General features: G+C 36.7%; 4 protein-coding genes across 7 annotated transcripts in view; 1 reads left to right on the top strand and 3 right to left on the bottom strand.

The window, feature by feature from the left end:
- Positions 1–41: 41 nt before the first annotated feature.
- Positions 42–3,306, bottom strand: LOC111458871 (NADH dehydrogenase [ubiquinone] 1 alpha subcomplex subunit 6). Its single transcript, XM_023101721.1, has 2 exons — positions 3,000–3,306; positions 42–434 (listed from the first exon to the last, which is right to left on the bottom strand). The coding sequence occupies exons 1-2, from the start codon at positions 3,210–3,212 to the stop codon at positions 249–251; spliced, it is 399 nt and encodes a 132-aa protein (XP_022957489.1). The 5' UTR covers positions 3,213–3,306; the 3' UTR covers positions 42–248.
- Positions 3,307–4,233: 927 nt separating this feature from the next.
- Positions 4,234–6,895, bottom strand: LOC111458870. 3 transcript variants are annotated; one of them, XM_023101720.1, is made up of 6 exons: positions 6,698–6,895; positions 6,422–6,606; positions 6,178–6,290; positions 5,690–5,865; positions 5,545–5,609; positions 4,234–4,778 (listed from the first exon to the last, which is right to left on the bottom strand). In XM_023101720.1, exons 3-6 carry the CDS (start codon positions 6,183–6,185, stop codon positions 4,524–4,526), a joined length of 504 nt encoding a protein of 167 aa, XP_022957488.1. In that variant the 5' UTR covers positions 6,186–6,290; positions 6,422–6,606; positions 6,698–6,895; the 3' UTR covers positions 4,234–4,523. The 3 variants fall into 3 exon arrangements, with proteins under 3 accessions (XP_022957488.1, XP_022957487.1, XP_022957486.1); XM_023101719.1 differs by having other exon boundaries at positions 6,422–6,559; XM_023101718.1 differs by having other exon boundaries at positions 6,422–6,539.
- A 130-nt stretch (positions 6,896–7,025) lies between these two features.
- On the top strand, positions 7,026–10,985 carry LOC111458867 (probable protein arginine N-methyltransferase 3). The gene is made up of 7 exons (XM_023101715.1): positions 7,026–7,441; positions 7,572–8,105; positions 8,201–8,298; positions 8,471–8,549; positions 8,635–8,895; positions 8,967–9,134; positions 10,222–10,985. The coding sequence occupies exons 1-7, from the start codon at positions 7,124–7,126 to the stop codon at positions 10,678–10,680; spliced, it is 1,917 nt and encodes a 638-aa protein (XP_022957483.1). The 5' UTR covers positions 7,026–7,123; the 3' UTR covers positions 10,681–10,985.
- A 584-nt stretch (positions 10,986–11,569) lies between these two features.
- The window catches only part of LOC111458866 (retinoblastoma-related protein-like), a 7,006-nt gene continuing 6,431 nt past the window's right edge, over positions 11,570–12,144 (bottom strand). For both annotated transcript variants that reach the window (XM_023101714.1, XM_023101712.1), the window contains exon 19: positions 11,570–12,042. In XM_023101714.1, coding sequence (XP_022957482.1) covers positions 11,889–12,042 — 154 coding nt within the window. In that variant the 3' untranslated portion in view covers positions 11,570–11,888. The remainder of the gene's footprint in view (positions 12,043–12,144) is intronic.

Here is a 12,144-nt window from a genome sequence, read left to right as displayed (position 1 = left end):
CAACTGGAACTAAAGCTAGAGTAGACAACCATTTGGGCTTGATAATTAAAAACGGTGTAAATAGAACCAAAGATCTTGGATTGCTTTGCTTCTGTAAAAGATACAGCGGTCATAACATACCAACAATTCAATCCAACAAAACGATCAAATAGGAGTGTTCATTGTCCAGAGAACACATAGTTTCTTCATTATTTCTCAAGATCACAAATAAAAACTATGGATGTTTCATATTCAAGGAAGGATGGAGTTCAAAAGTAGTTACTCTTGTAGAAGTTTTTGAGAAAATTGGATATGCCCTGATCCTTGGAACCCACATCTTGCACGAGTCCTTCGCGACCAACCACATACTGACCAATGATGTGATGCCGTTGCTTTGCATGTTCGGTAATGTTACCGAGCTCTTCCATGCCCTTGAAAAGAAGCATGTCAATCACCTGTAAACTTGAAAAGTCAGAAACTGTAAAAATAATCTTCACATTCGCAGTTCGACTCCAAGACCGTGTAAAGAACAGAATCTTAAGAAATTAAAATAATCTTCACCTACAACCTCCATTCCTCGAATGCAAATTATTTTCGAAGTGCACCGCAAGCTTCGTACTTGGGGCATGAGGTCTACAACAGATATCAATTGATCGAAGCCACTATCTCTCTCTCCCTCTCTCTCACTCACACACATTTCTATATGTATCTATGAGATCGAGTATGAAATTCTATTTACTCAGTTTAAATTGAGTATCGGTTTCCCTCCCTTTCTTGCTAGGATTAGAAATCCTATATTTTACATATCCATAAGATTGAGTCCAAGGATTTCCAAAATAGTATAAAAATAGGTGCTTTGAATCATTACTATTCGACTCGGACTTGTTTTAAAAAAGTCGAGGCATTTCGAATGGTTACACACACAGATATGCAGAAGTGCTCACATTGTCAGACCACTGGATGAAAGGAGGCTAAACCTACCCTGCCCGTCACCATAAGTGGAGCACCTCCGCTAAAAAATATTGGTCTAAGTTTCTAACCTTCACCAGCAGTTTCTTAATAACAGTCCTAGAAAGACACTACTACCAAGCGGCTTCTGTAACATGTTACACTTAATTTACCACACACAGCGAGATTTCTACACATAAACTACAACTTGTAGTTCTGACAGATTTAGACCCTACACCATGCCATAAATGAGACTCTGCCATTGCGAAGCGACTGGAGGAGTTCCTTTTTTTTCCCTCACAATCACTTGGCGATCCGCCATGGATCGCCTAGAGACAGTGATTTCCCCAAAAAAAAGGAGGAAAAAAAAAAAAAAATCCAACAAAGTTTATTAAAATTTCCCATGGAAGCAAAGTATCTAAAAGGTTTAAGTTGTTTGGATCAGCCTTCGAGATGTGAAGTAGTTAATACCAAAGGAATGATTTACAGAAGAAACACAATATTAAAACTAATTCCTTGGGTTTGTCAAATAAACATGCTTGTACCTTAAATTACTAGAGGTGGTAGTAAGCAAACGGGGTGCAATATTCTAGAAACCTCTGATGTTCAAAATCATCTACGCTTCATTTGGAAATCAAGAGGCCCCAGCAAAAAATCCAAGGGAAATTGGTCAATTGTCAAGAGTCAAACTGCTAATCGGGCGTTTTGTCTTTATAAAATAATTTGAACTCACCTCTAAAGCAATGAACACAGAGAATGTCTCCATCACATAGATGATAGCACAAAAATGACAAATTTACAAGTAACATTCAACTGGCAGCAACTGTAGATCACCAAACAATAGGTTCCATCATAAATAGATAGTAACCATAAGAAAGACAATAAACCCATGGAGTACAAGGTTTGAGGAAACAAATTGGCGGCACTCGATGAAAAGATGAAACAATAGTAAATGGATAAAATGCAGGCACAGGCATGAATTATATCTAGTAATTAAAGGTACAAGCAATTATCTTTTGTAACTATAGCTAACCATGGTCCAAATCAATTGAAAAGCTTTCCTTTAGTTTTTTGTGGAAGGGGGTTCTCTCTTCTCCCTTGCCCTTAGGCTGTTAATAATAATTTTTTTAGAGAGAGCATATCTATCGACTCATCAGATACTCTCACATACCAAAAAAATTTAAGATTATGGTAATATCATGAAACTTTTGCATCATAACAAAATGCATTGATAAATGGAACATATAGCAGAGACAATACACAAGGGACTTAAAAAGAGGCACCTAAATTAGAGCTGGAATTGATTGACCAAAGAATAAAGATTCAACTCTCTTGTTTCTTTCTAACCGAAGACTCCAAAAAAGAGATCATTTTTTTAAGATTGCAGCAGCAGAAAGAAGCAATTAAATGAGTTCTAGGCCTAGAGTCTTTCAAACTTGTATTTGCACGCCTATCTTCAATGAACTCCTTTGAGAAAAATTCTCCCAAAAAGTCAACAATTGATTGTTTGTCCAAAGAATCCTACCATCAAATGCACTGAAAGAGCTCATACACCGTGAAAATTGATCCCAGAATTAGAAGGAATAGCCCCCAAAAAGAAAAACGGATTGAATTGATTATCCACGAAAAACTTCGTGAAGGTACGGAAGAACACAACTCATCCACATTTTCAACCCTATCTAATGTGCCCAATCTTTAGGAGGGAGAAATCATCCGGTTGCGTTGCAAATGCAAAACTGCCAGAACACCAATATCTATTTGACTCGGTAAAAATAACTCTCCAGAATGATAGATTTACAACGACGACAAGAACGAGAAAGATAAACCCTCTAAACACCTTTATTCGTTTTTCTATTTCTATAAAGCTTTCGTTTCTAATTGATGGAAAAGACAGCTTCAAAAATCCTTTCTCAGACGTCTCTAATAGACACAAAGACAAGACGTCCCCAGAGTTTATCCACACCACTTAAGGAAATGAAGGATTCAACAAAACTCCCGAAGACGCTCCCAAATCATATATAAATTGACAAAAAAATAAGAAAAAAATACAGTAAATTGCAGGAAAGAGAGACCTTAGGGTCCGTAACGTGGGAATTCTTGCGGATCTCGGAGGCGATGGTAGAGCGGATCTGAGAAGTAGTAGTGACATCGTCTAAGTTATAGATGTTCATGATTGCAGGCAAGGATCTACATGCTGATCTGAAGAAGTCGAAGACTCGATTCCGGGCTTCTTCCAGACTGGCGGAGTTGGGCGGAACCTTCAGACCTCGAACTGTGAACGCCATTTTTTCTGAGTTCTTCTCTCTGCCTTCGCCAACTCAATGAGTGAACTCGTTCGGCTATTGCTGTTCGCGCTACTCCTCGCAGCCTCCCACGCGCCTGGTTTATATATAAGAGCAATTTGATGGGCTTTAAACCATAAAAATTACATTTGTTTTATGGATTAAAATTAATTTGTTAAAACTAATTATTAAAATTAAAAAGTCTAGTTAAAAGCATTTAAAACAATTTTAATTCGTAATATATATATATATATATAATAACGATAATAATAATTATTATTATTAAATTCATATGTGAAATAAAAATATATATATATATATATAATAACGATAATAATAATTATTATTATTAAATTCATATGTGAAATAAAAATTTCAACCAACTAAATGAAATAAAATGATAATAAGATCTAAAAATAGTCCTATTAAAAGCATTCTTAACTAATTTTAAAATTAAAATTATACATAATAATGCTTCACTTTAATCATTTAGAGGTTTAAAGTATTTTAAAATATAAAAAACTATAGCAATTTAAATTTATCCAAATTTTATTCCTCTTATAATTTTGAAACATCTATAAAAAAAAATATATTAAAACTTTTGAAAGTATATTAGTAATTTTTAAATCAATGGTAAAATTTAGAGATATTTTAAATAATTAAATCTAATAAAATGAAATTAAACATCTAAATAAAGGATATATATATATGTGTGTGTATATATATATATATGTGTGTGTATATATGTATATGTGTTTGTATGTATATATGTATGTGTATATGTATGTGTATATGTATGTATATATGTATGTGTATATGTATGTGTATATGTATGTATATATGTATGTGTATATAAAGTATTTGAATCATTATCATTGAACTAATGCCATACAACAAGAAGAGCATTGACATATCTATATATATATGTATATATGTATATATGTATGTATGTATGTATGTATATATGTATGTATGTATATATGTATATATGTATGTATGTATATATATGTATAATGTATGTATGTATAAAGTATTTGAATCATTATCATTGAACCATTGCCATACAACAAGAAGAGCATTGACATATCTAAGCAAACATAAGTTTACTTCAAAGTTTCATGGTCCATTCTCGTGCAAATTGCAACTAAAAAGAGTTCACGACCTTTCGAAATGGATGGAAATGTCTGACCGTTCTTCTAAACGCATATTAAATCCAACCCCAGAAGAAATTTGTAACTCGAGTATTACATTTCATCACATTCAGCAGTAACACGAGCCAGCTTCGGTCGGTTACTAGGGCCGGTAGCTACATTTTCAATCTTCCTGACAACCAAAAGGCCGTCCCCCAGCACCCTCAATGCCATACCCAGTCAATCCCCGAGCTTGTGAGGACTCCAAAGACCCTGATCTAGATACATTCGTTTTGGTTAGCGACGGTGTGATTACTGCCGGAGCTGTATAGACAGGAGGAGGTCTGGAAGCAGAAACAGGTGGTGGTGCCCTTTTTGGAGGTGGCCCTGAAGAGTCTAAATCCGTAACAAAAAATCCATCCCCAGAACCTGAATTATTCTGGAATGTCAAGATAACTTAAAGATTAGCAATAGTTTATTAACACGAATCATAGATCAAATATGATGGATGGATCAACAAGAGGGAAAACTTCATTCACGGGAGTGATATGAAACTCTTAGGATTTGATCTAAAAACTTTGTTAACTAACGAGATCTTTAGATTTAAATTATTCAAGAACTAAAAAACGATAAGGAATCAACCCAACTCCAAAAACGATAAGGAATCATGTCAACTCAAAAAGGATAAGAAATCAACCCAAGGAAAATTTTTGGAACAGATTATCTTGATGATCAAGATCAAGAGTAAAAGAAACTCATTTTTAAACTCGTGATTTGAATCACTCCACGAGATAGCTTAATCTATACCACTTAAGTGATTCTAGCATGCAAATCTAAAAAAAAAAAAAACAGTAAAGGAACAAGCTTATGACTTTAAATCTAAACAACATATATGGGTCTTGTCATCAAAGCAACACGCTCATGACTTAAAAAAAAGCATAATATACAACTTTCCTTTTAACATGGAAAATGTTCTACTAAAACAAAGAACATGAATGACTATTTATAGCCTTCAAAGTTATTGTAACTTTCATGGCAGTTAAGACTGAATATAACTTATAATCTTAAAAATAATTCTCTAAAACTTTAAAAAGAATACAATAAAGCTATGGATGTTGTCATCCACCATAAAATCTTTATGACATGATTAAAAGACCTTATGTCTTATGTCGTATGAGGAGAAATTGCATGTGAATCAAACTTACCATCTGAGGAAACCCTGCAAGGCCATGGTGATCTCTTATGGCTTCAGATAGGTCAAGCATTCCACCTATTTCGACAGATAATAACATAAGAATATTTTTTAAATAAACGAAACTAAACAATATCGTTATGAACACGGAAAATCACCTTTTCTAGCACAGTTAAGAACATAATCCACACTAATTTGGTCTAGATCCAAGTCATCGAGGGTGACTGCCCCAGGAGGCATTACAACCTTCTTTATCAAGCCACTAGCCAGTACAAAATCAAGAAGTATTTGTCTGTCCCGCCTGCACCGTTGCAAATCCTCGATGGCGTTTTCCCTATATGGAATGAACACTACGTTGTTCATCCAAAACCAAAACAACCGAAATGGAAGTGCAAACAGGCAAACAACACTAATAACACTAAAATTATAGCCATTCTATTTTACCGGCTTCCATTAAGAGTGTTCACGTCGACTAATTTAGGGAATAATCATGAGTTTATAATCAAGGAATACTATTTCCGTTGGTATGAGGCCTTTTGGAGAAGCCATGAGAGCTTATTCTTAAAGTGGGCAATATCATACCATTGTAGATAGTCGTGTTCATCTAACAAAAGAATAGCCATTAGACATTCCGGAGATTACTTACTCGTCCATGGTGAAGCGAAGCTAGATGATACTAATAGTGAAATCCCTCAATTTCAGACTATGTCAATCCGTTCCATCACTAAGAGCTACAAATTTTTCTGATAGCAAAGCCAACTGGAAATCGAATTCATGAATTAGAGCTTTGCAAACGCACGTTAAACGTAATAGTTTCAAGATCAACGACTTTTCCTGTGCATTTAATCTGTTGTAAAACTAAGTTCACAGTCCTGGAACCCTAACCATACCCCGATTCACCAGAAATGAGTGATCTGAGCAGAGTCCTCCCCCTCCCAGTCCAAGCTGCCCAGCGGTGGCACGAGCTGCTCCGACGGTGACTGCTAGTTGACCATAAGCCAATGGATCCTGCAAATCGAAGTAGCAATCTGCAATTAAACACTCCGTTCGATTCACTTCGTATCAGATTCTGGAACTGGCAGAAGTAGAAGCTTCAGAAACAAGAAAACTGAAAGAAATTCCATTGGAAGCTTGAGAGACAGTAGAAATACAACTTCCATTAATACCTTCGCTCAGCTGCCTGGTCGAAGAAAATGATCGTCGAATCAATGGCGGTGAGATTACCTACCAGTCTGGCTATCTATGGAAGCTTGAATCGGGAAAAATGGCCGCCTGAGCTAAGAAATCGGAGATTCATCTAATCCTCTCGATCATTGAAAATGTAAACGTTAGATTAGTCAAACTCTTCCGTCGCCTTTTATTCTTTTTTTTCTTTTCCTTTCACATTTTAGCTCGAAAACATTATAATTTAATTAATTGAAAAATTCATTAAATACGATTTTTTAATTACCGTTTATAAATGAGATATATATTTTTTTAATTAACTTAAATATCGTCCGTACGACATGAAAGGCAAAACCCTGGGGACTGTACTTCATAGGGTTTAAGCATCGCCGGCATTTGCTACTCTGTTTATTTTCTCGACAGACACCATGGATCGATTTCCCAATGATCTCGACGAAGAAATATGCATCGCGGAGAAATTTGAGAGAGAGGAAGACGACGACGACGAGGAGGAGCAAGAAGATGGACAAGACGACTGGGACGATTGGAATGCAGACGAGGAAGGAAGCGAAGAAGCATTTGATTCGAATTTTCTGTGTCTGTTCTGCAACTCGAAGTATAATGACTGCGATGCGCTGTTCAACCACTGCAACTCGGTTCACTACTTCGATTTTCACGGCATCAGGAGGACTCTGGGTTTAGACTTTTATGGTTCGTTCAAAGTTATCAACTACATACGATCTCAGGTAAGCCAAGGATTTTTTTTTCTTTTTGTTACAAATTCATGATGATTTGATTCGAATGTGTTAGATTACAAATCTTGTTAGATGCTGAAAAGGTGTTAACGCGTTATTTACGATTTCTGGTCATGATCAGGTAGCAGAAAACAGATGTTGGAGCTGTGGTTTCTTGTGTCAATCAAACCAGGATTTACAGAACCATTTACACAAAACACTAAATCTCAGTGACGTAAAGGCTCTTTGGAATGATGATAAATATCTAAATCCCTTCAGGCAAGACGATCCGCTCCTGTACAGTTTTGCAGAAGACGAAGAGGATGATGAAATTTCACTCATCAACAATGATCTTCAGAGGAATGCGGGTACTGATGGTGGTAATTGCAATCATGATGAAATGAGTAGAGAAAATCTTCCATTTCATCCAAACCAAAACAAGGAAAATGGAATGGAAGATTGTTGTTCATCTTTACATGGTTATTTGAATGCTCCAAGCAACTTAGAGGCTGAGATTGAGAATACTGTGAAAACCACGGAAATCTTGGGACTGAAAGACGATCAATTAAAAATAGCCAGACGAAATGTTGATAGAATGGATATCAAGAATGCAAATGTAAATTACTTTGATTCATATAGCTCTTTTGGCATACACAGAGAGATGTTAAGCGACAAGGTGCTGTATTACCTCCCAGTCTGCTTTTGAATTTAATATCATAAACTGATATTTCATTTTGAAGTGATATATCATCGACATTACCGTTTATGCAGGTCAGAACGGAAGCCTATATGCATGCTATTTTGCAAAATCCGTCTCTCTTCCACAATGCAGCTGTGATGGATGTAGGCTGTGGAACAGGCATACTCAGGTGAGCTGGAAATAAACTGGTGCAGTTGGCTGCAATGTCTCATTTGAGCTTTCGAAATCGATACTCGTTTCTAAAAATCTCGACATTACCATTATGATCACAATTTTTCAGCTAAGTTTGGTTATCTAAGTACAATTTTTATGTCTCTTAATCTGTTCCTCTTTCTTTCTAGTCTCTTTGCTGCAAAAGCGGGTGCATCGAGAGTTCTTGCGGTTGAAGCGAGTGAAAAGATGGCTGCAGTGGCCACCCAAGTAGTGAATCAACTTCAGTCATTTAGTTTCTTTATTTCTCTGATGATTTGTTTTAAGTAGCTCATTTGCTGGGACATGGTTACAGATTGCTAAAGACAATGGGCTCTGGCGGAACGGGAAACAGACTGGAGATTGTGGCGTGTCAAGTGGGACTATAGAAGTGGTTCATGGTATGGTAGAAGAACTTGATAAGAACATAGAGATTCAGCCTCACAGTGTTGACGTATTAGTGAGTGAATGGATGGGGTATTGCTTGCTGTATGAGTCAATGCTGAACTCAGTTCTCTTTGCAAGGGATCGTTGGTTGAAGCCTGGAGGTGCAATCTTACCAGATACTGCCACAATTGTAAGTCTGCACTATCAAGGTCTAATCTTGAAATTATAGTTCACTTAGTAATTTCTCTATCTACTATTCAGCTTGTTGCAGGATTTGGAGCTGGTGGAACTAGTCTTCCATTTTGGGAAAATGTGTATGGTTTCAGCATGTCTTGTGTTGGGAAGGAACTTATAAAGGATGCTGCCAAAGCTCCCATTGTTGACATTGTGGATGCTAATGATTTGGTAACTAGTACTGCAATTCTCCATGTAAGTACTACCCAAACAAATTTTTTTAATTCATTGTGAATGCATTGCACTCAACTACTACAGCTTGGTGAAACATTTTCTTCATGATTCTTAGATCAGAAAGAAGTATACTTGAGAAGGGACGTGATACTGGGGCAAAAATATGTTAATGTGTTTTACTACATTGTTTATGAATACTGTTGTGAGGTCCCACATCGGTTGGAGAGGAGAATGAAACATTGCTTATAAGTGTGTGGAAACCTCTCCCTAGTAGACGCATTTTAAAACCTTGAGGGGAAGCCCGGAAAGGAAAGCCCGAAGAAGACAATATCTACTGACGATGGGATTGGGCTGTTACAAATGGTATCAGAGCCAAACACCGGTGGTGTGCCAGCAAGGACGCTGGGCCCCCAAGGGGTGGATTGTGAGGTCCCACATCGATTGGAGTGGAGAACGAAACATTGCCAGTAAGGGTGTGGAAACCAATCCCTATTAGACGCGTTTTTAAACTTTGAGGGGAAGCCCGGAAGGGAAAACCCAAAGAGGACAATATCTGCTAGCGGTGGGCTTGGACTGTTACAACTGTTTTCCCATTTAGAATTGCTTTTTTTTGCATCATCGGGCATCTGGTGGGCGGGACTTGTGGTCTTCATTACTTCTGCATACTTCTGTTTTTCAGCGATTTTTCTCCCTCGCTGGATAGATAAAACTTCATTCCATTGTGCTGGGTTGGTAGGTTTCATGTACTTTTGGTCCTGGTTTGTTTGATTACACTTCATCTCTTATCTATTCTGCAAATGCTCGAAATGCTCAGCGAGTCCTAAGCCGTTCCCCCAATTACTAGACTAGTGTGTACCTCAATTATCCATGATTCTTGTATCAGTTTTAAGAATATATCATATGTATGATTTAGGATGATCGGAGTGCACTCTGAACACTCTCGATATCTTGTGGATACCAAAATCGTTTGACTAGTTTATAATCTCCGCTGTAACATCTGTAATGTATTGTGAACGTTATTTCACATGCTATTTTCTTTCTTTTCTGTTCTAATTTTGTTTGGGAGTTAATGAAGACATGCCTTCGTTTTTCCCCCCCTATTGTACAGACTTTCGATCTTGCAACTATGCATCCTGATGAAGTAGACTTCACTGCAAGCACGGACTTGGAACCAAATTTACATTATCCTTCAAGCAACTCAGATGATGTTGAAGTAGAAGCATCTTGGTGTCATGGAGTTGTCCTATGGTTTGAAACTGGTTTCACAAGCAGATTTTGCAAGGAATCACCGGCTGTTCTGTCTACATCTCCCCACACTCCCAAAACTCACTGGTCTCAAACCATATTAACCTTCACAGAGCCAATTGCTTTAACATCTAGAAAATCTGCCACCAACAAATCAGCACCAGTAGGTAGCCATGCCTCCCCTGCTGTCAAAGTTCATTTACGCCTTAGCATTGTCCGTGCGCCCGAACATCGAAGCATTGATATTTCACTAGAGACTACTGGGATTGCTGCTGATGGTCGGAACCGCGACTGGCCTGTACAACTTTTCACATTAAGATAGGAGTATGCAAGCGTAAATGACAGATGCTTGAATCATGAATCAGCAGTTTCAGGCTAAAAAGTGGCCAGATTTTAATGATCTTTCGGGGTTTGTACTATCTCCATGGGTCGCTAGATAGTAACAGAAGATTCATCCATGGAGGTAACCAATTTTGACTCTTGATTCTTGATATGCAAGTTATATTAATAGGTATTGAGAATGTAAACGAGTTAAGCTAGTTAACTTGAGAAGCATTTGCTCCGTGGTTGAAATAATATCATGGTGTATTAGTTTTGTTTTGATTATTGTATTCTATTGTTCTTGCATTTTCACAACATAACGAGGAGTTTGGCTTTTTAGGAATTCACCAAATCTGCCTATACAATTGCTTTGTATAATGAACCCTTAGACAAATGTTAATTAGACGAAATTGAAAGTTCGGGATAAGTGTTCATATGCCAGCGAAGTCAATGGTAAAATTTTGAAGATTTCCTAATTCCCATTGTCTAAATTTTCTTGACCAACTCGACTTAGCAAAAACAAGCGCTGCACAATTGATAGTATTACATTCGGTTGAGCTCTTTCAATATTTCAATAAGTTTCAGCTCTTTCAATATTTCAATAAGTTCCAATTATTTCGTCCCTAAAGTAAAAAAAAAAAAAAAAAAAAACATTTTGATCTTGTTATATTATTTTTTCATCTAATATCTGCTTTCAAAATGTTTCTCCATTATTAGAAAAGATTATTTTTAAAAAAAAATTCAAGAGATAATTAGTCATTTTAAAATTTCAGACCAAAAGACAACAAAATCAAATGCTCCATGACCAAAATGAGCATATCATTTTCTGAACTTTCAAAGTTTAGAGACAATGAAACGGACGAAAGCTTCTTCATCTAAAATAATTTATATACACCTTGAGAAAAAACAACACGAACTCCTTGTTGCATAATACCTTACCTAGATCATTGGCACAGTAAATGGTAACAGATAAACACAGCTGCAATGAAATCAAAACCTCATATTGAACTAAAACTAATTAATTATAATAGGCAACTACAAATATCAGATGGGTGGCTAAGACAAGGGGAGTGGTGGCGGCCATTCTACACAATAACTCACCGCTCAATACAATACCCCCGTGGTAATACAACTTTAGAGGCAAGGAGAGAGAGAGATATATATGTACATATTAAGATATATGTACCTGAGGGCTTGGGAAATCTTTGACTAAGAATCAGGTTGTTCAGATTTAATAGGTGCACCTGAGGATGATCCACAACTTCCATTTTGTGGGTAAAGGCTGTTCGCCACCAGGGAATCACTGACCAAACCAACGTCCGCGTCGTCAAAATTTAGTGTGCCTCGGAGTTTCCGTGGTGTACTACGTGAAGAAATAAAGCAAAATTCTTAGCATAATAATGTCAACCATTCCAAAAACTAGACGATTCTGTTTATATCAAAAAAAAAAAAAAAAAAAAAAAAA

The sequence above is a fragment of the Cucurbita moschata genome, unplaced genomic scaffold, assembly GCF_002738365.1.
Source record: "Cucurbita moschata cultivar Rifu unplaced genomic scaffold, Cmos_1.0 Cmo_Scf00021, whole genome shotgun sequence".
NCBI classification, from domain to species: Eukaryota; Viridiplantae; Streptophyta; class Magnoliopsida; order Cucurbitales; family Cucurbitaceae; genus Cucurbita; species Cucurbita moschata.
The sequence above is the reverse complement of the archived record's forward strand: the minus strand, read 5'-3'. Positions and strand labels throughout refer to the sequence as shown.